The 24,199-nt window shown below is 39.4% G+C and overlaps 1 protein-coding gene across 1 annotated transcript; it reads right to left on the reverse strand.

The window, feature by feature from the left end:
- Nucleotides 1-3,001: 3,001 nt before the first annotated feature.
- Nucleotides 3,002-24,199, reverse strand: crhbp (corticotropin releasing hormone binding protein). The gene is made up of 7 exons (XM_052019135.1): nucleotides 24,119-24,199; nucleotides 23,170-23,260; nucleotides 20,172-20,329; nucleotides 17,425-17,635; nucleotides 12,599-12,741; nucleotides 10,112-10,229; nucleotides 3,002-3,159 (listed from the first exon to the last, which is right to left on the reverse strand). The coding sequence occupies exons 1-7, from the start codon at nucleotides 24,197-24,199 to the stop codon at nucleotides 3,002-3,004; spliced, it is 960 nt and encodes a 319-aa protein (XP_051875095.1).

The raw sequence follows: 24,199 nt of genomic DNA on the forward strand, positions 1-24,199 counted from the left end.
AAGACCTAAAGAAACTGCAGAGAGTTGTGGACACAGCTCAGCACATCATGGAAACCAGCCTCCCCTCCATGGACTCTGTCTATACTCCTTGTTGCCTCGGTAAAGCAGCCAACATAACCAAAGACCCCACCCACCCCGAGCATTCTCTCTTCTACCCCTTCCCATCGAGCAGAAGATACAAAAGCTTGAACGCATGTACCACCAGGCTCAAGGACACCTTCTATCTCACTATTATAAGACCGTTGAATGGTCCCCTAGTACGATAAGATGGACTCTTGACCTCACAATCTACCTTATTGTGGCCTTGCACCTTATTGTTTGCCTGCACTGCACTTTCTGTGTAACTGTAACACTTTATTCTACATCCTGTTATCGTTTTCCCTTGTACTACCTCAATGCACTGTTGTAATGAAATGATCTATATGGATGGCATGCAAAACAAAGTTTTTCTCTGTACCTCAGTACATGTGACAATAATAAATCAATTTACCAATTTAATCTATAAGATATGGATAGGAAAGATTTAGTGGTATATGGACCAAACACAGGCAAATAGGACTCACTCTGCTGGGCAACTTGATTGGTATGGACAAGTTGGGCTGAAGGGCCTGTTTCTGTGCTGTACAACTCTATGACTCTATATCACTATGAGATGCTGCCTGACCTGCTCAGTATTTCCAACATTTTCTGTTTCAATTCAGGATTTGTAATGCTTGTCAATAAAACAATACTTTTGTGAAAAAAGCTTTGTATTTATTATTTGTGTTAACTATAAACAATTTGGTTTGAAGATACATACTTCTGACTTTTCAAGCTATTAAGGATGATTTATTTAGAACTCATCTATCACCTACCAGCCTCTGTCTCGCCCTTTCCTCTCACTTCTATGCTGGCTATCTCCCCTCTACACTCTCAGTCCTGATGCAGGGTGTCAATCCAAAACCTCAACCATATCTTTGCCTCCACAGATGCTGAATAACCCGCTGATTTCTTCCAGCAGTTTATTTTTTGCTCCAGATTCCAGCATCTGCAGTCTCTTGTGAACATAAAACAGAGAAAAGTGCAGCAGAAGATCAGGCCCTTTGGCCCACCGTGTCTACACCAACCAGGATGTCAGTCCACACTAATCCCATCTCCCTGCACATGATCTATATCCCTCCATTACCTGCCTGTTCATGTGCCTGTCTAAATGTCTCTTAAACATTGCTGTTGTATCTGCTTCTACCACTTCCCCTGGCAGCGTGTTCCAGGCACCAACCACTCTCTGTTTTAACAACTTGCCTTGTAAATCTTTTAACTTTCCCCTCCTCACCTTAAGCCTATTCCCTCCAGTACTTGATATTTCCACCCTCAGATAAAGACTCTGACTATCAACCCCATCGCTGCCTCTTCATAATTTTATATAATTTTCTGTCAGGTCGCCCCTCAGCCTCTGACGCTTCAGAGAAAACAATCCAAGTTTGTCCAACCTCTCCTTATAGCTAATACTCTAAATCCAGGCAATATCCTGGTGAACCTTTTCTGCACCCTCTCCAAAGCCTCCTCACCCTTTCAGTAATGCGGTGATCAGAACTGCACACAATACTCCCATTGAGGCCTAACCAAAGTTTTATGCAGTGCAACATGACTTCCTGACTTTTATACTCAGCACCCCTGACTGATGAAGACTGTATGCCTTCTTTACCACCCATTCTACTTGTGATGTCATTTTCAGGAAGCTCTGTACTTGCACCCCAAGATCCCTCTGTACATCAATGCTCCTAAGGGTCCTGCCATTTACTTTTCTCTTATGTTTGACCTCCCAATGAGCATCTCCTCACACTTATCCAGAAAAAATCTCCATCTGCTATTTCTTTGCCCACATTTCCAATGGATCTTGCTGAATCCTTTGATAACCTTCCTCACTATCCACAACTCTGCCAATCAGCCCACCTACATTTTCATCTAAACCATTTATATGGATCACAAACAACAGATCACAGCACTGATCCTTATGGAACACCTCCAGTCAGAATAACACCACTCCACTGCTACCCTCTTTTATAGGCAAGCCAATTTTAAATCCAAACTACCAAGTCTCCATGAATCCCTTATGCCTTAATCTTCTAGATCAGCCTACCATGTGGAACCTCATCAAAAGCTTTATTAAAATCTACTGAATTAATCTCATCAAGCATCTTTGTTACCTCATCAGAAAAACTCAATTAAGTTTGTAAGGCATGACCATGGCTTGTGTCTCCATTAAAGACTGAAAAGTTTGCTTAAGACTGGTGAAATCTCTAAATAGGAATGCTGTACCAATGTATCAGGGCCGAACACTCTTTTGGTTTCGCAATCAATTAAATGTAAACCTGCATCACTTTTAAAATTTTTAGTCAGGTTTGTTCCTTGACTAAATTATATTTTATTTAAACTAATGCAGTGTCTATGAACACGGTTTAAAGTGGGATATTTCTTCCACTGAGGTTCTTTAACACTGTCTGCCATATTACTGAGTTTACACTGACTGCAAGAAACAGTCTGCTGGGGAGCAGGAATCCTCAACCCCATTTTCGTTTTTAGCTGCACATGGAAGGGAATAAAGACATTGCTGTTCATTATCTTTATTTACACAGTGTTTAAATACCTCACAAAATGTTTTGTACAGTGCTGGTAGTCCGGTCTGACAGAATCATTTCTACAATAATATGCATTACTTTTGAATTAAATAAAGTCTTGGCAAGCAATGAAATATTTTGTCTGCCCATTGAGCTTGTGGCTGCTGATCCAGCTAGACCTTTTCTTACTAATTGACTGGAAAAACAGCAGGAACCACTACAGAGTTCATCAATTAATCAGAAAGATAAAGCAGCAGCTACCTGGCAAAACTATAACTAATGAATTAAAGTGGGAGCAGACGTCCACCACAAATCCCATCATGTACTTTTGACACAATTACAGCTGAGCTGCAGCTTTAATCTTTTAATCAGAGAGTGGGAGGAATCTGCATGGAGGCACCCATTCAGTCTGCAGGGGAGCAGAAATCCTCGACCCCATTTTCATTCTGTGTCTCCAACTCCTGCTGCCCCAACTGCCGGTACTCGAACGTCAGACGATTTATATGCTGGCCGCTGGACACAATACGTACAACGGTGTGGTCACAGCTGACCTTCATTTGTGCTGTAGAGAGAGAGATAGTTAAGTGTAATAGAAAAAACTTTGAGCTGGTGTTTTAAAAGAATGGAAGCATATAAGGATTTGAAAGAATTGGATGGCAGACCAAACAATAACTTCAGTTCTAATAATCTAAATACAGCAATGATATAGTGCTGAATCGTTCTGGTAGTAATTCACCGTCGATCCCTTCAACCAAATGTGTGTATGCAGAGGTGGTTGTCCACTGCACTCACTTGAGAATTTGGGAACTTTTACCCAACAGAATCATACAGCACAGTAGGAACATCTTTAAGAGGTGGTGCCTCAAGGAGGCAGCACCCATCATTAAGGACCCTCACCACCCAGGACATGCCCTCTTCTTGTTACTACCATCGGGGAGGAGATACAGGAGCCTGAAGATCCACACTCAATGTTTCAGGAACAGCTTCTTCCCCTCTGCCTTCAGATTTCTGAACAGTCCATGAACCCATGAACACTAGCTCATTATTCCTCTTTTGCATTATTTATTTATTTTTGTGACCTATAGTAATTTTTATGTCTCTATGTCTTGCACTGTACTGCTGCCACAAAACAATAAATTTCACGACATAATCCAGTGATAATAAACCTGATTCTGCTGCAACAAACAAGATGCTGGAGGAACTCAGCGGGTCAGGCAGCATCTCTGGAGAGAAATAGACAGTCAGCATTTTGGGTTGAGACCCCTCATCTGGATCCAGACCCACTGAGTTTTTGAAGCATCTGGTTTGTGCTCCAGATTCCAGCATCTGCAGTCATTTGTGTCTACCTTTTGTGCTGACTAGCCTGGAGTTGCTGGTATTTGAAAGAACTATTCAGTTGGTCTATTCCCCTACGCTTTCCTCAGAGTCTTGCAAACCCCTTCTTTTATAAGTGTACATCCAAATCCTGGGGGTTGAAATATGTTTCTTGCATTAGTGCAAGTAATCACTTTCACACTGACATAGGACATGCATACAAAAAAGTATCAGGATTTTAATGGAAAGTATTGAACAGCATGTAAAGAGTCACAAGATTTACCTCTAATCTCCTTATGCCTTTATGTTTTATCCTGCTTCCATTATTTCATTAAAAATATCTCACTCATTAATCTCCATCAGGGGCTAGAAAATATAATGGCATGAACTACACATGACCCTGCAAGTATCACTTACACATGAATTAGTAGAACAGAGATCTAGACAAATGATCTGGAGATATGAATACAAATCCTGCCAAAGCAGATGGAACATTTAAATTAATTAAATAACCTGGAATAAAAAGCTGATATCAGAAATAGTGACCATGAAGCCACCAGGTTGTGGTAAAAATCCGCTTCGTTCACTGACGTCTAATTGCCAGTCTATATTGTGAAATTGTGGAGACTGCAAATTTTGCAGTGTCACGCCTCTATTACAATAGGCCAGATCATCTGACTCACTCTTGCTTTCATGGTGCCTTTCTTCGATATCCGCTGTTCCCAGGGGCATTAGCCTCCCCCTTGGCCTCCCCCAGTGCTCATCATCTGCCCAACCAATCCCAGATCCCAGATACACCTGTTTCTGCAGAACTCTCTGTGAACCAAACCAATCACATCCCTGGATTGGAGCAAGGAATCGTGATGTGCCAAAGAGTGTGAATTGAATAAAGAGAATAGCTATTAAGGTAAAACACTCCATTGATGCCGCTCAGTAGTGTTAATCTAATGTTTTAAAAAAGTAAAGAACTGTATATGGTGTAAGTTGTTTCCCCTCAGAAATGAATATGATGTCTTTTGCAAATTACTGCAATTAAAAAAACGTAAATACTCTTTTGCCTGTCTGTCTTGTCTACAACTTGGCTGTAAATTTTTTGAAGTTCACTCTACCATTTGGATAGGGCCTTACTATTGGGATGGAAATCAGCTGTCCTTTCTTAGTTTGGCCCATTTCTAAATCCATTGTGGTTGACATCTAACAGTCTGTGAAGCAGACTATCAAGCAATCAGTTAAACCAAGCTGTAATGCCAAAACGTAACAAAGAGGAAGCAGATGGACTGCAGGTGACTGTCATTCCTAAGTCAGCATGATCCAGACAACATCTAGGGGTGAGTGGGTAAGTTACAAGTAACATTCCCACCATACAAATGCCAAGCAATAATCATCTCCAATTTGAGGAAGTCTAACCATTTACCTTTAGCACTATGGTCACCACAATCCTACTAACCATAGACCAGAAGTTCTTCTGGGCCAAAATTTGCAAGAGAAGGGTGAAGGCTAAGTATTGTGTGATAAGTGGCTCATCTTCTTCCCAAAATGCATCCTTAAACAAATCAGGACTGTAATAGAATAGCCAACATTTGGCTGAAAAAACAACGAGATGCTGGAGGAACTCAGCAGGCCAGGCAGCATCCATGGATGAAAACAGTCAACATTTCGGGTCAGGGCCCTTCTTCAGGACTGAAGATAGGAAAAGGGGAAACCCAATATATAGGGGGGAGAAACAGAGCAGTGATAGGTGGACAAAAGAAGGGAGGCAGGGTAGGCACAAGGTGGTGATAGGTAGATGCATGTAGGAGATAGCGATAGGCAGATGTGGGGGAGGAGGGGAGAGCAGATCCACCAGGGGATGGGTCAAAGGTAGGGAGATAGGCACCCCATGGGGGGAGGAGAGGAGAGGTAAAAAAATGTCAGTGAGGAGAAAAAAGAGAGATAGGCTAGGAAAGGGAAGAAAAGAAGAGGCATGGTGGGGGAGGGGGTAGTTTGATTTACTTAAAGTGGGAGAATTCGATGTTCATACCATTAGATCCTGAACATTTGATGTTCAGGACCTTACAGCCTAATGCCTTGTGCCCTTACCTTGTGCCCACCCTGCCTCCCCTCTTTTGTCCACCTATCACTGCTCTGTTTCTCTCCCCTATATATTGGGCTTCCCCTTTTCCTATCTTCAGTCCTGAAGAAGGGTCCTGACCCAATACGTTGACCGACTGTTTTTCTCCATGGATGCTGCCTGGCCTGCTGAGTTCCTCCAGCATCTCGTTGTTTTTTCATCTCGATTCCAGCACCTGCAGTCCTTTGTTTTTCCAACATTTGGCTGGATGAGTGCAACAACAATACTTGACACCATCCAAGAGAAAGCAGCCTGCTTCTCTGGCACTTCAATTACCATCCTGAACATGCATTCTACCACCAGTACACAGTAGTTACAGGCTGTGCCACCTATAAGGTACACTACAGCAATTCATCAAGGCTTCTTCAAACAGCCCAACAGCCCCTGTGAAACCCATGACCTCTACCACCAAGAAGGACAAGTGCATCAGGCAGATGAAAAGTACAAGGTCCCTCCAGGTCACATGCCATCTGACTTCCAAATATATCATTGTTCCTTCATTGTTGTGGGCTAAAATCCTGAAACTCCACGACCAACACATGGTGGGAAAACTATCACCACAAGGACAGCAACAGATCAAGAAAACCGATTATCACTATCTGGGCAACAACAGAAGGGAATTGAAAGCTGGCCATTTGCCAGTTACAACCCTACCTGGTGTAGGAATTAAAAGCGAAAACAAAGCTTCAGATGGGTAAATTGGATAATGATATTTTTTCTTTTCTTGAGAGAGCTATTGGCAGCCTATGAGAGCACTGATGAAAACTTCCCAGCTGATATTCCTGTCTATGAGTGACAACAAGACTGGGATACTATCACAAGCTTTTGGTTGGGAATGTTTCAACTGTACTTTATATTTCTACATGCTTCCAACACTACCAGAGGCATATAGAACCTGGGAACCACATTTATTGTGAAGTGCTTTCGGTTATGAATATGCTACTTGTCTTTTTCGTTTGTTTCATTGACTCTTGTCGATGTGTGATTGCCACGCATTGTATAAATATGCTTGTCTTCCTAAACTGACAGGTGATGACAGCAAAAGATAAACTGCTGGAAGGACTCAGCAGCTCGAGCAGCATCTGTGGAGGCAAAGGAATAGTCAACATTTTGGGTCGAGACCTTGCATCAGGACTGAGAGTGTAGAGGGAAGGTAGCCAGTGTGTAGAAGTGAGAGACTGATAGGTGATAGGTAGAACCAAGTGAGGGGAGGGGGGATGATGGGCAGATGGAACCAGGTGGGGACCAGGCGGTTCACAAGGTGAACCAAGGGAGAAGAAACGCAGGTAGAAAGGTTTGTGGGTAATGGACAGATGGGGAGGGTGATGAATCAAGGTAACAAGAGAGTGGGGTTGGATGGATGGAAAATGTGAACAAAGGGACAGCAACACTGGTGGACTGGTATAATTGGGAAAGAAACACAGAGGGAGTGGATTACCTGAAATTGGAAAATTCAGTGTTCATGCCATTGGGTTGTCAGCTACTCAAGTGAAATATGAGGTGTTGTTCTTTCAGTTTGTGTTTGGCCTCAATGTTGCAGTGGAGAAGGCCGAGGAGAGATAGGTCGGTGTGGGAATGGGAACGGGAGTTGAAATGAGATGCAACCGGAAGCTCAAGATGGCCATTAGAGACAGAGCGCAGGTGATCTGCCAGATGGTCGCCTAGTCTATGCTTGGTCTTGCCAACATAGAGGAGTCCACAAACTGAGCACTGGGTGCAATAGACCAGGTCAGAGGAGGTGTACGTGAGTCAGTGCCTCACCTGGAAGGGCTGTTTAGGTCCCTGGATGGTGGTGAAGGAGGAGGTGTAGGGACAAGTGCTGCACCTCCTATGGTTGCAGGGGAAAGTGCCGGGGGTCGGGACAGGTGGTTGGGAAAGGATGAGTGGACCAGGGAGTTACAGAGGAAGTGCAGAAAGCAGAATTGGGGGGTGGGGGAGGGAGAGGGAAACATATGGCTAGTAATGGGATCCTACTGGAACTGGTGGAAGTGCCAAAGGATGATATGCTGGATGTGGAGGCCAGTGGGGTGAAGAATGAGGAACAGGTGAACTCTCTCTCTGTTCTGTCTGGCAAGGGGGGGGGGGGGGTGGTGAGAGCAGACATGCAGGAAATGGAAGAAATATGTGTGAAGGCTCCATCTACTATGGCAGGTGGGAAGCCATGCTTCCTGAAGAAGGAGGACATTTTGGAAGTCCTGGAGTGGAAAGCCTCATCTTGAGAACAGATGCAAAATTGGGAGAAAGGGATGGTGTCCTTACAGGTGACAGAGTGTGAGAAGTTATAGTAACAGTAGCTGCGGGAGTCTGTAGGTTTCTAGTAGATATCAGGTTTGTATGTTTGTCTTCTAAGATGGAGCAGGGCAGGAGAGGGGCACGTAATGACAATTGTAGCAACGATCAGTGATGTGAATTATACTAAAACTTATTTGATGTTTCATGTTATGAAATAAACTACTTATTCATTTGATCATTAACCTCACATATTTTTGATTCATTGGGTAGGGTTGAATTAAAAGGACGTAAAATTACAACAGAAAAGCTTGCTAATTTTTGGCAGCATGGTGGTGCAACTAGTAGAGCTGTTGAATGATTACTTAATCCTGAGCTCTCATGCTTTGTGTGCAGTTTGCACATTCTCCATGTGACCATTCAGTTTCCTCCTTGTTCTGCAAATTGCTCGTACATCCCAAGGACAATCAGACTGATAGTTAAATTGTCCATTGTAAGTTTCCCCTAGCTTGGATGGGCGTAGAATTGAAAGGAATGTGGGGAGAATAATTTACTGGGAAAGTTATTTGGGGGGTGGGTAGGATTGCTCTTTGAGCTGGCACAGACTCAATGGGCCAAATAGCCTTATTTGGAATATGAAATATGGAAAAATGGAAATATAATGATGATATTATAACATCTCAAAGCATATAAGATCATTCATTCAATGTGCGCCAGGCATTCTTTGATACAGTTTAAGGTAGTTCACAGGACCCATATGTCAAAAGATAAGCTAGCTCGTTTTTATCACCATATAAATCCTATATGTGACAGATGTAAATTGAATGTGGCTTCTTTGACACATATGTTTTGGTCCTGTCCTCTTTTGGAAAAATATTGGAAAGATATTTTTAACATTATTTCAAATGTATTGAAGGTTGATTTACAACCTCATCCTATCACTGCAATTTTTGGTTTACCAAGGATAGAATCTGGCCATCTATCTGCCTCCGCTAACCGTATGATTGCCTTTGTTACATTAATGGCCAAATGATCCATTTTGTTTAAATGGAAGGATCCCAATACCCCCTACTACTTTTCAATGGTTATCTCAAACTATATCATGTTTAAACTTGGAAAAAATTAGGAGTGGTACTGTTGATCCTTTGCTTAAATTTGTGGAAGTTTGGAGTCCACTTATTCAATATTTTCACATGATATAGATCCCCTTATAATAACCTTTCAATTTAGAGGAACGGAGTTGATGACATAATATTGCTCTGTTTCTATTGAGAAATTTTAGTCCAGTTTTTTTTGTTTTTTTAAAATTTTTTTTTCTTTAGCTTAGTTTGGTTTGATATATTGTTTATAATTTTTCTTATTGTTTTGGGTTTTTTTTGTTTTTTTATATGTTATAATAAATCTTTTTCTTTTATATTATATTCATTCACTAACAGATCATTGGATCTACAGGTTTTTTTATACTCTATTGTTCTTTATGATTATCCATGTCATGATTGCTCTCCTGATCTCTTCGTATTACATGTATAAACATTGATATATTAATCTGTATTAATTTGAAAACTAACAAAAAGATTGAAAAAGAAAGAAGATCATTCAGTCAATAACGTAACTTTGAAGGAGCTACCTAATTAGTCATATATCTTTGTGCTCTGACTATAGCTCTGCAAATCCCAATAAATATCAAGAAAATTCAGCACTGGTAATTATTACAGTTTATAATTGGTCAATTGATAACCAAAATATACAGAGAAAAATAGATTGCTCTACTAAAGAAATCTTTCAGGATATATTTTTAAAGTTCTCTTATTCTTTAGAGCCATCTGTGAACTGTTGGATTCATTGAATTAACCTCTCTCACCTGATCCACTGAATGAATAACAAATTTCAGCCACTGGATGCATCCTGCTGGTGTCTAATGTATTTCCTCCCAAAAGCTGCACAAAATCAGTTGCTCCACCACAGCTCCCAACAGGTGTCTAATGGAAAAGCACAAGGAAATCCATGAAGCTTTTCTACATGCAATATTCCAGGAAGAATATAACAAGAGGACAACATAAAACAGAACAAAATAGCTTACCCAAGAGCCATGTGTCACAGAAGACATTGGGCAAGTCAGTCTGGCTTAACTGAAAATATGAATTCTAGCTGAAATATGTTGGTTAATATTTACATCCTGTTGGTTCTAGAAACATGTCAGCTTCTTCAGGTGAGGCTGTTGTGAATTATGTAAGTCAAGCTTCACATTAAAGCCCAAGGGATATAACTCGGAAACAAGTTCCAAATGTCAAATCTGTCAGGGGATTTGTGATGTTTCTGCAAGAGGTTCATGTTCAATTTTCTGAACATCGAGGTGTGACCCCTCTGGGAATAGGGAAAGAATCTTCACATCTCTACTATCTGTGTCGAAAGAGCTGTCACTGCTCTTCCAGTCATACCATACAGCTTATATAAATGTGAAACCACTTCTGGGTTTGCAGCATCACAAACTGTGAAGTGTAATTCAGACATCAAATTGCCTGAATTCAATTTATCAAAGTGCTGCAAGTCCACCTCCAGGGTGTTATGTCACACTGCTTGGGCATCTCACCAGCTGAGGTATAATTCAAAGATGAAATTTAAAATTATTTTGTTTCTGAGAGCCAGCCAGCATTGGATGCTGATAAGTTTTACGTATGCATGTAGACTCACATGAGCAGAAATCCATTTTCACCGGGCAGAGAGCAACACCGTGCTAAATGGTTCCTTGTCATTTTCAGCTGCTATCTTCAGTATGAAGATAAGCTGAATCTTAGCATGCATGAGAATGGAAGATTTACCGTACAACATTTACATCTAAAGGATTCTGTAATGCAAAGTGCAATTAATATAGTGAAACCTGACAGGAATATAAGTGTTAATCCTTGAACAAAATTAATGCATTACAAATATGTTTCAAAAGCTACTTTGAATATTTGCTAATTACAATTAAGTAAGTTATAATCTCCACTTAATCACACACAGGAATTTACAAAGTTTTCTCCAATTTGGTTTTGTTTTTTGTGGGAATTACTATTTTCAGTACAAGATCAGAAATGAAATCTATTCCAGTTTTTGAAGTAGGTGTTAGTAACAGGAGCCCTGGGCATTTACAGTGCAGAAAAGGTTCACCAGGACGTTGCCTAGATTGGAGCGTATTAGTTACAAAGAGAGATTCAACAAACTTGGATTGTTTTCTCTGGAGAGTTGGAGGCTGAGGGCTGACCTGATCGAAATATACAAAATTATGAGAGGCATAGATACGGTAGACAGTCAAAGTCTTTTTCCCAGGGTGGAAATGTCAAAAAGGGCATATTTAAGGTGAGGGGGAAAGTTTAATGGAGATTTGCGAGGCCAGTTTTTTATACAGATAGTGGTAGGTGCCTGGAATGTGCTCCAGGGGATGTGGTAGAAGCAGATACAATAGCAGTGTTTAAGAAGCATTTAGACAAACATGTGGACGGGCGGGGGGTGGAGGGGGGGGTGTGGGGAATAGAGGGATATGGACCATGTATCAGCAGATGGAATTAGTTCAGATTGGCATCATGGTTGGCACAGACATGGTGGGTTGAAGGGCCTGTTTCTGTGCTGTACTGTTCTATGTTGACTTAGGTTTGAACAGGTTACAGATTTTTCTTCCCTACCATTTTCACTCCGTAATTCAGAGGTACAGCATGAACAATGCCTGTAAACAGATTCAGCAAGATAACTCGATGAGCAGGAGAAAGAAAACATTGATTGGAAAACAGTGTAGCAAAATGCATATTTAGTTATTAGAATTGTAAGAAAATGACTTTAGCTCACAGTTGGAGGACAAAGGTCTGATGGGTAAAATAGGCCAAGTTTGTTTGCTATAAATAAATTCATGATGCCAAATCACTCACACAGATAGGCAAAATATCCTTAGGATTGTAAGCCACTAATATCAAGATAAGAGATGTGGCGCACATCAATCACCTTTGTGTCTGGAGGATGAGAGTTACAGTTTAAAGGCAACTACTGCCACACTGAGCTGGGTCTATGCTTTGCAGAATCATGATTGAAATAACTTAAATTTACAGCCCTTGTCTGACATAAGTGCTAATTTCAACCTGTTATCCCGATCTGGCAAAACAAATTTATAACCTACTGCTTTTGTCTGCCCCTCTTTAAGTTTTTTCATAAATTTGCTTTAGTCATTAAAATATACTGAGCTGCAGGATTCATCAGATTTTAAAGGATCTAGCAGCAGCTTATTTTAATTTTTAAAAATAATCGAAGTGCTAATTTCCCATGTGTTAAGTAATATGATGTAATAACTGAACTGGAATGCTTTGTGTATAATATTTACCTGTAGATCATTGAAGTGCCCCAGGGTCATTTCGGAGATCTTGACTACTGTTGGGTAAATGATGGAAAAGCTGCAATTTCTCCTCTGATGAGGAATGATCATCGTGAATCTTCCATCAGGTGTCTGGGAAATCATGTTGCAAGCTTTGAAAATAAACAAATGACATTTGAGAGTTAGAACAACTAAAATGCTTTGATTCAAATTCAGAAGATTGAGGGCTCAAGTTCCACTCCAAAGACTAGAGCACAAGAACAGTGTAGGCTGACACTCCAGTATAGTACTGTGCAAGATCAGAAGTGCCTTCACTTGAGGTGTTAAACCAAAGTCCCACCTGCTTTCTAAGGTGAACTTACAAGAACACATGACACTATTACAAAGAAGAGCAGGCAAGCTAGATTCCCTGTGTCCTAAATATGTTTTCCTTTAACCTGTGTTACTAAAGCATATTATCTGGTCATTTTCACATTGTTCTTTGTTGGGTCTTGCTTTGTACAAATTGGTGCCACATTTCACGTAACACAATATTACTCACATTCATTGGCTCTAGATCTGGTACATTCTCAGGTTGTGAAAAGAGCTATGTGAATACAAGTCTTACTTATATTTCAAATGTCCGATATTTTACCTATCATTTTATTTTTCTAGTATTTGTTTTTTATATTCAGCTCTATTATAATTATACTAATTTTCTGCAGTACTAGTTTTATCATTGCAGAGGGGAGATAGAAAAATTTTTAAATGTTCTAGATTTATTTTGAAATTGAAGGCCTACAAAATGAAGTTCTACTCCTTAAAGAGAAGCCTATCAAAAAGTTAATTAAGTGATTCACACGATCAGGAATAGATTAGTATAGCAAATGAGTGCTCTGCAGTTCTAAGGATGTTTCCCTATACCACAAGAGCATAAAATGTGGGTAAAACACTTAATAAGAACAAAATTCATTACAACCAAAAGTCTGCTCAATGAAAGCAAGCTGAGTGAAGCATTAAACGTAATTGACTTTCTAGAAGATGCATGCTGTTACAAAGTTCTGAGTGCTTGATACCTATTGTCACACCAGTAATACAAGGTTATTCTCTGCACTTGTGCATAAAATTTTCAAAACCAAAGTATTTCAAACAATTTTCCTTGGATTTTATCAAAATTGCACATACATTCAAGATTAATTTCAATCTTTAAGTGATAAATAACTTGTTAATTTTTGTGTTCTGTATATTAGACCTGTCAAACTTATACGCAAGTACAGAATATTTTCAGAGCAAATATGCTCAGTGTTCTTTATTGCTTCTGTATGATGAGATTTTCACAATAGATTCACTCAGTTTTAAATACAAATTGATGAATGGAAGTATAATGCTTTGACGGCATCTTGCATGAAATTGTACTGATTGCTAGCTGCTTTAACTCAAATAGATGGTAGATAACTGAAAGATCTGATTTTATCTCCAAACTACAATGACATACATGGTTAATTTACAAGCATACATTATATTAGCTTTAAGACTTGGCTTTCAGGTGACATAATGTAGATTTAAGCACTAATCATTCCCAAATCAGAGATCATCATGACATATGCTAGAGAATAATCCTGGGCATTTTTCCAATTCAGACTTAATGTTTCACTGGGAGCATGCAGACAAAGCAAGAGCCCTAAGGATTAATAGGAATTGGTTGTGAGAGCTAAATATTCAGATACTGTGGTAAACTGCCGCTGATAAAGCCTTCCTGGACAGCTCAGCTAATAGGTAGCATCAGTTTTGATTCATCTGCTTTGTCAGGTGCTGCCTTCACTGGAGCTTGGGTGGACAATGGGATGTCTTAGAACTGGAGTATAATAATATGGCAGTGTCTGGACCGGTTGTTCTATTGATAATTGTTGTACTTTGTGTCATTTTACACCCCAAAAATGAATACTAATTTCTACAGTGTTCTTTCCAGGTTGGATTTGTATTTATTTGCAGATTTAAGTAAAAGAAAAGAAATAGCTTGCAAAATCACACAACATCCAAAAATATTATCCACCCAATTGACATTTTTGTCACTTTTGCAAGGTAGGGAGTATGGCAGTCAATTCACACACAGAATCACAGAACGGCTACAGCATGGAATTAGGCTATTTGTCCAGATGAGACTATACTGGCTCCATGTAAGAGCAATCCACCCAACTGAGCAGGTTTCATGAAGGACAGCACCCTTCCAAAGCTGCATTCCCTCAGTACTGTGCCACTATTTCAGCATAGATTTTGACACTCAAGTTTGTTCAAACAATTTTACTTGAATTTAGGTACAAATGAGTAAATGCTACAACTTGGGCAACAATTAATATGGAAAAACCAAGTGAGTGATTTGATAAAATGCAAAAATTATAAACAGGTTTTACAGTTTATCTGAACATTTTCTGAATTTTCTTTAAGATATCAAAATTTAACATATTTACTGCAAAGTATTATATCAGATGTTTGTAGAAGACTGGATTAATTGCATACTGGTGAATGAATTTCCAAAATTAATCTTTATAAAAGCCATATTTATTACCAGAATCTAATGGATTTAGAATGAACAAACATTACATGTGGGTATATTTTTAAAGCTCTCTATGGCTGCCTGCACTACTGATGTTAATCAAATAATGCCATTCAATTGATTTATGGCATATGACTAAAATCTAGTTGCTACAATTTTTCATTGCGATGTGCCATGTTTACTCAATGAAACAAAGCCATCCCTCATTTTTTACATGTTTGCCTTTTTATGCTTGAAGTATTCACACAAGACTATTATATTATCTTTTATCTTCCTCTAACATTACAACACATTTTCACATATTATAGTGTTATAAATGCAATTTAGGTTTAGTGATCTGGACTAAGCACTATGGTGTGGTGCAGGTGTAGTCCTGAAGTATAACACTGGGGACAATACAAGTCTTTGGATTTGCTGATGGACTTTTCTTAAGAGTCATTGTCAGGTACTACTTCGGGTTTAAGTGCTTGGTTAAGGCATGAACCTTCCAAGCTATTCCATTTTTTAAGTTTCTTTTGTCTAGTAATTGATACTCTTTAAATCTACAATCACTGTCCTCCCGTTCCTCTTTCACCGAAACTCATCCAATTGTTTTGGAATATGATTGATTTAATTTGTATCACTATTTCACTTCCAGATCTTTTCTCCTTTTGATATCCTTTAATTGATAGGTGACTGATTGTTTGCATGATCCACATTCTAATTTACTCTTCAAATGTGTCTAAATAAGTGGATGACATCCTGCCTAAAGGTAAAATATCTCCCTCATCACCCCTGCATCACCAGCCCCAATGAGCCCCTCTCCCTACCCTCACCTTCTTATCTCACCCCATTCACGTTTCCATTTTCAACTGATGAGTTAACAAATTTGATGACACCTTTTAAAAGTTCACTCTTGGATGCGTGCTCATTGCTGGTGATTCATTGTCCAACTCATAGCTGCTCTATGAGGGAATGAGTAGGGAATGAGTTCTCACATTGCTGCCTGTTAGGAGTTCCATGATTCTAACAAGGGACAATAACAGAATGGCTACATTTAAATGTCAAGAAAGTATGTGGCGTAGAGGATAAATTGGAATTGCTAGTTTTTCCATGCATCAACTGTCCTGGATATGAGTAATGAGCATGTAGTCTAAAGAGCCCTTGGTAAGTTACGGAAATGCATCTTAATGTAGATCACATTAGAGTCATTATGGCACAATGGTGGAGGAAAACAGGTTAATAAGATATCTTTATCTTTATTAGTCACATGTACATCGAAACATATGGTGAAATGCACCTTTTGAGTAGAGTACTCTGGGGGCAGCCTGCAAGTGTAGCCATGCATCCGGCGCCAACATAGCATGCCCACACTTCCTAACCCGTATGTCTTTGGAATGTGAGAGAAAACCGGAGCACCCAGAGGAAACCCACACAGACACGGGGAGAACGTACAAACTCCTTACAGACAGTGGCCGTAATTGAACCCAGGTCGCTGGTGCTGTAACAGTGTTATGCTAACCGCTACACTACCATGCCTGCCCATTGTGTACGTTATGTTTTCTTAAAATCATTGACATGCTTGACGCTCTCACTGACTGATTCTTTACTTGATCCTGAATGGTAAGAAGTAAAAATAAACAATCAAATTTCAACCGCTGGTCTATGTTGAAGTCATTAGTTCTTCTTAAATAGTTCATGAAGATGCCATTGATTAGACTAGCTTTTATTGCCTTTAAGATGAGCAGCTCCCCGTGATTGATTTGAGGACCCTACATAGACTAGAAAAAGGAAGAATGCGAGATTTACTTTCTACTTTCCTGAAGTACAGATGTTTTTTATTTCAGATTTACTTCATTAGCTGCCATGGTGGAATTTCAACTTGTGTTTTGCATCAATCCTGTTCTTTGAATACTAATCCAGCAATTTCACAATAATACCCCTATAAGAAATATCACTGAGCAATCCAATTATCATGTTGTGAAATATCAAGTGAGATAGAGATGGGATTTGGTTTTGGTAATAACCTTTACCCAGTCTCCAGACACCCCCCACCCTTCCCCACTGCTCGCCCCATCACCCACATGCACAAACACAATTAAACAATACTCAGTATCTAAGATTGCATGGTGCAATAAGTCATTAAGGTGGGGGCTAAGGGTGAGAAGAAACACAGCACGATGAGCCCTCAGGAGGCAACAATGAAAAATTTAGGAGACAACTTTGAATTTAATGCCTCAAAGACACCATGGTAATATGCCGCTTCCAAACAAAAGTATTTAGCATGCAAGCATACTTAGAATAAATTCCATATTATACTTACGGAAAGGATTGATTAATTTCCTTATTGTAAAAGAAAATCCATTTCCAGCCATATAAATTCCAAAGAAAATCATTGCTACATTTTGAGAAGACCTGATTGTTGTCTTGAAGTTGCTGCCAGCACAAAAATCAACATAGCGCTCTGAGATGGGGAGAGCATGATCCATTACGCTTGGAAACATATCCCCCTTCATTATCCAGCCATCAAAGACCTAAGCATCAACAGAACATGATTTAGAAGGACACAAGAAGAATGTTTCCATCCTTATGTTAGGACTATATTGAGACAAGTCACTTGTGTAATGTAAGTAAATATCAAGAAGCAAATAACAAAATCCAGTAATAGGAAGAGGCAAAAGTAATTAAAAAGTAAGATAGTAGACATCTGAAATAAAGCAGATATGCAGTAAACGCAACCAGTTGGCAGCATCTGAGTGGGGAATAATAAAAATTCGTTTTTGTTTCCAGGATGTTGAACAGGCTTTTCTTTACTTCCAACATTTTCCCATTTGAACTAATACAACCATTAATGGCAAATAAAGCAAAGTTTGTGCATACATGTACTTATCTACCTGATCCTGTTAGTCTGAAGAAATTAAAAATCCACAGAACAGATATCTGGAACAAGTCAAGGGCAGTGGACGAGTAGACAAAACACTTAGTTCTCACCAGGCGGTGGAAGAAGTGGAGGCTGTCGTTTCCTGAGTTAACTCTTTCTGGAATGAAGTACTTGGAAGTGGGAATAATGAAGACCCTACTGATAATCTGCTAATCATGATCATTTCCAAATAAGGAGTTATTTGTGGGATGATCTTTGATAAGGCAGAAGAAAACGGGCTTATAAGAGGAGTAGTCTGTGTTCGTGAGCTGGAGTGGAATGAGCTCAGTGTCTGACTTGAACTGGCTATAATTAGTGTGAGATGGCCTGATTCAGCAAAACAATGAAGAAATGACATTGGAGGTATGAGGTGACGGGGTGCCACCTGTAGCCTTGGGCCAGAGCCAATGAGGCTTGGAAACAGGATGGCCCGATGAATCAGAGCCAACAGAATCAAAGTAGAATGGTGCAGAACTGATAAGAAAAAATATAATAATGAAGGTTTTCTGACTCAGGAGACTAAAGGGCGATAACTCCAGGGAGACCAACTATCACAAGGAAGGAAGACCACTGTGCTTGGGGCAAGGAGAAGAAGGATCAGTCAGTTGGCCAACAGGAGATCCCCTATTTTGGTGAGTATTGGTCCAAAAGGAACAGTAGAATTCAGGAATTAGGTGGATATTCGCATTTGATACAATAAGCTGATACATTAAAGTTGTGAGTAGTTTGAGTTAATTAGACTTTGTGTGGTTATTCACCTAACCTAAGTTGGTTGACTAAGTTAAGGGTCAACAATCTATTTATAATAAATCAATGTAAGGTTGTCAATATTACTCTATAAATTTAACTGCTTTTATTTGATAACCAATCACATTTCCCATTCCTAGTCTAAACCTCCCTCTCTTTCTCACTGATTATTAGAGTGATGGAGAAAGAGAGAGTGAGAGAGAAGGTGTTCAATTTGTGCTGCTTTTTTCTGTCAGACTGATTCAGTACCCATTTTTTTTTGGTCACTGTTCTTCCATTTGTCCCCCTCTTGTTATGTTTGAACAGCACCTTTCAAATCTGCAATTTCCACCAACAAGAAGGGAAAGGTCAACAAATACAAGGCAACACTGTCACCTCCAATTTTCTCTCCAACATCAGCCTGATTTGGACATATATAACCAAAGCTTTATTACTGCTCTGTCAGAACATTGAAACAGCCTGCCTAACTGCTGATAAAAGGTCAACACGCTGAAACATTAACTGTTTCTCTGCCTGGCCTTTAAAAATGCTGGAGATACTTGCATGCAGGTTAAATTAGTAATAAGTAAGCCTCCTGAGCTTGGTATATATCAGAAACTGTTAATGCAAAGCTGGATGTTGTCCAATTGATTATTTATCAGTAGTAAAAGTAAATATGCAATATGTCAGGAGATTATGTATAGTGCAGAAGGAAGGAAAGACTGAGATAGATAAGAGTTTCATATAGATTTCTGTAGGAGAAAATAAAACTGAGTGTACTTTTAACTTAACTATAGAATGGAAATGAGCAAACTGGATTGGACACCCATTGATTTCTGATTTTCATTTTGATTGAAGTTATTGTGAAGAACATTTGGGTGAAATGTAAAATGGGCATTTGACCTAAGTGTTCCTGATTCCCACTTAACAAGTTAGGATGAAGTTGCACCTAATGAGTTAGGAATGTGTATTGGCCACAATGGTATTAATAAAACAATAAGGAATTCATTAAAAAATAGGTTTGTATTCTGAAGGTGAAAATGCAGATATTCTCTTCATCAATGCATGAATTACTACAAAGCTACTCTCTCCAAAATATGAGTATGATTCTGACTTTGCATGAAGCAGGACTTGGAAAGAAAATTTAAAAATGTGGAGGGGAAAATAAATAATAATGAGAAATAGTAAACGATTCCTGGAGGCAACTTTAGCAATGGAGGAATAGTGGGATTGTCCTTTGGATCAGAAAGAAAATAAGGCAAAGAATTTCAACTGATGAGAAAAGAATAAAATTATCAAACATAAAAGGTGGCAGTACTAATCAGATTAGGCTTTCTTAGATAAAGAATCAAGTAATACATATTTGAAGCAATGGTAGCTATTAAAGATTAATTATTTTAATTAGTAAGCTTATTTGTCCTTACCTTGAGGAAGTCTCCACCTTGACAGTCTATGTTGACATTATTGTACTCCAAGGAGATAACTTCATCAGGATTGCCAATGAAGAAGGTGGCACAATTGAGCTGTGGTTTATCTGCCCTGAATTGGAACTGACCGTTTACACTCAACATGTCAATACATTCTGTAGACAGGAGGAAATGCATTAAGTTAACTATAAATTATCTGATATACCAAGTGGAGGGCGAACACTAAATTATCAAAATCAAATGATAGAGATTCCATACAGAAATGTCTTTAAATTGAAAACAATAATATTTATCTTACATTATCAGAATTACTGTGCTAATTTGAAGAAGCTTCAGATTATCAATGTAACTCTAATGATGATTTTGAATCAATGAATAAACTATCTTGTCACTGTTTACACATTTTCATAGCTTAAAGTCACCTCCTATTACAGTGCAAGGCTCAGAACTCTGATCTAGTCAAGAAGGATGTCACAGAGAAAAACGCCTTGTGTGAACAGGAGTCAAACCAATCAAGTGTATAAAATGATGCAATGGCTACATACAGAACCATGGACTCCAGGTATTAACTCAATTTTCATCTTGTTGTTTTGTCAGGGGGGGACATCTAGGAAACAGTGATCATAAGATCATAAGGCTTAGAATAGCTGTGGAAATTGAATCCTCCAAGGCGTAAACAGGAATTGGAGAAGGCAAACAGATTCAGCCCAGGTTAGAAAGACTAACTATACTTAAAGTAGATATTAACCACCCCAACTGGAATGCATCCTAAGTAGCTGAAGGAGAAACTGAAAAAGACTGGTCATAATCTTCTGAACATCTACCGACTAAGGCCTGAGAACTAGAAAGAATGTGGATGTTACATCTTTGTTCAAAAAAGGATATCAGGATAAATCCAGTAGTTAGTTAGTGGAGAACTTGTAGAAACAATAATCGACAATTGGAAAATTGTGGATTGAGTAGCAAAAATCAATATGCATTTATGGAAGCTAATACGTGTCCAACTAACTTGGCAGAGTTTTCTTTTTGATGAAGAAAAAGGGTCGATGAGGGTAATACAGTCGATATGCTAAAAATGAACTTCCAAAAGGCAGTTAATAAGGTGCCACATATTAGGATTGTCATCAAGATTGAAGGTTATGGAATATGGAGATAAAAATGTAAGAAATAAATGCAGGTATAGACTAATCGGCCTCTGGTGCCTGAAGCAAAACATTTGTTTAATTCCTTTGCCATTTTCTTATTCACTAACATAAATTCTCTTGCCGCAGTCTGTAAGGATCCACATTAACTTTCACTAATCTCTTCTGTTTTACATATCAATATAATCTCTTGCAATGTGTTTTTTTATGTTTCCAGTGCCCTATTCTTTTACCCTTTCCTGATCTCTGAATTGATCCTCCTTGCTGAATTCTGAAAGTTTGCAGTCGTTGGACTTACATTTTCTTCTATGTTTTAAATCATCTCCCTTGATCTTTTGTAATTGCACTATCCCAATCTACCATAGCCAACTCCTGTTTCATGGCTTCATTGCTTTCTTCGTTTAAGACTCTGATTTCAGATCAAACCAAGTTATTATTAATAGAATCTACAATTCTTACATAAAAGGAGCAGTAGTTGTATGGATAGAAAATTGGCTAAGTAACATAGCTTGTTTCATGCACTGGAGGAAAGTGTACAGTGAGGTTCCCCAAGGGTTAGTACCAGGACCACTATCTTTTTTAATACATATGAATGATTTGGACTTGGGTCTACAAGATGAACTTACTAAATTTGCAGATGAATCAAAACTTGGAGTTGTAGCAAATTGTGAGGAGGATAGTAATAAAACTCAAGGTGATAAAGATTGGCTGCTGCAATGGGCAGATAGATGGTAGATAAAACTAAATGTTAAGAAATGTGAAGTATTGCATGTTAGTAGAAAGAATGAGAAGAAGCAATATAAACTAGAGGACACAATTCCTAAAGATGAACAAGAACAGAGAGATCTATCAGTATATCTGCATTTTTCATTGAATGGGGCAAGGTAGGATGAGAAAGTGGTTAAAATTCATGCAGTATTCTGAGCTTCATAGAGGCCTTGAGTACAAAAGCAAGGAAGTCATGTGGGACAATTATAACACACATTCAAGAAGTATCTAGATGAGCACTTGAATCACCAAGGCATAGAAGGCTACTGACCAAGTGTTGGTACAGATGCATACTTGAGGTTGGCATGGACAGGGTGGACCAAAGGGTCTGTTTCTGTGCTGTATCACTCCATGAGACATCTTGTTTCGGAATCATCATTCTAACATTGCGCTGGCACACCTCCAGCCGAGGGGGGAGGAGGGGAAGGGGAAGGGGAGGGGGGGTCTCTGGTGCAGCACGGCCAATCCAGGTATGTGGGAAATTTAGCTCTGAAGCCGCCGGGCAACAGCGCACGGGCCACTCCTCCCATGAGCGCCCTGAAAGCTTCTCTTTCAAGCGCCGCCACTCTGGCTTCCATCTCAGGCACGCTTTCCTCCCGAGGCTATTTCCAATTCTTTCCCCTTATTTTTGTTCACAGAATTCCAACAACTGCAACCTTTTGCTGGGTCCTGGTATGAATAGAGCAAGCGCATTTATTCGGGGTTCGTGGTTGTGCTGGACTTGAAAATAAAGCGTACTTATCTTTTCATAGAACATTTAGGATGCAAATTTGAGCAGGAAACCTAAATAATTGTCAACCGCAAATCAAAGGACGAGATTATGATTGGCGCATCTCTCTGACAAACTGTGAACAGCATTATTATCTGTTCCAGCATTGTGCACGGTTTGAGCACCAGCGGCAATCCGAGCCGAACACTGCCAGGGTCGATGTGTGGATTGCGGCTCTGCATGCTGCGCTTGTTTCTTCAACCTGCACAACCCGCTGGGTTTGAGCCGAGCAGGGAGTGCGGGGATCCAGCTGACAGTCCAGCTACTAATGGCAAACAGCAAAGATACGTTCACTCACCCAACCCGCGATACTTACTCAGACTTCGACTATAAACGTATCCTTGAGAAAGTTCTCGCTTCATCTCCGAATTTAGAAGCCCAAACGGGTTATCGTGTATATCGTTGCTCTTTAAAATATTGGACATTATGTTAAATAGTAAACATTCGAGAAATCTTTGAAAAGACAAACCATTCACTGTGAACTGTGCTAGAACAATTAATCTTAGAAACGAACGTAAAGTCCCGTTAACTGTATAACTTAATTTATATAATAATGGATGCAATTATTTCCGTCTCTCTCAAAATTCCCTCCATAAGAAACTTCTTCCTCCTCAATAACCCTAACTAACATCAAAGTGTGCAGACAACACCCGTTTCTTTTGAAACTTCCTTCCAAATGCATCAAACCGGATTTGTAACAAATAAAAATATTGAATCAGATTTAGTGCTTGACACCGCCAGATTAAATAGTAGCCTTCTCCTCTGTGGCCTCTCTCAATTCTGGATAGATGGCCAGCCTCTCAGAAGCGGTTAGCTTTATTTACATGCACTAGTATTTTAATTTCAAACCTGGCTTTTGAACGCTTCTGTACATTGAGAAGAGACAGCTTGCAGTCTGCATTCAATACGATGGTTGAAGGGAAAAGGTTAAAAAAAACTCAATGTTTTCTGTAAAGTTTCACCCTGCAGTAAGGAAGTTCTAAAGAAGCAAGATTCTCCACGTGAAAATAACAAAGGACAAGGCTTGGTTAAAAAGCTTGCTGAAATTGTGAAGATTAGTGCATCAATTGTCAATACAAAATAAATGATCCGATTTATTTCAATGTGGAATGAAAAAAGAAAGCAGCTATCAAAACAACAGGTTGAAAAAATTTAATCACGGATATAAAGCAAAGACTAAGAGAGACAAATGTGCGTGTGGATGAATACATGAATGGACAGAGGAATCCCTGACTTCCAGACACTGACTGATGGTAGTGTCCCACCTCTATGTATCTGCCTTGTCCCTGGAGAATCACCATCCACAGCAGCGCGATGTGCAGCGGAACCTTGAAGCCAGAAGACAT

Source organism: Pristis pectinata, chromosome 7 (assembly GCF_009764475.1).
Source record: "Pristis pectinata isolate sPriPec2 chromosome 7, sPriPec2.1.pri, whole genome shotgun sequence".
Classification (NCBI taxonomy): Eukaryota; Metazoa; Chordata; class Chondrichthyes; order Rhinopristiformes; family Pristidae; genus Pristis; species Pristis pectinata.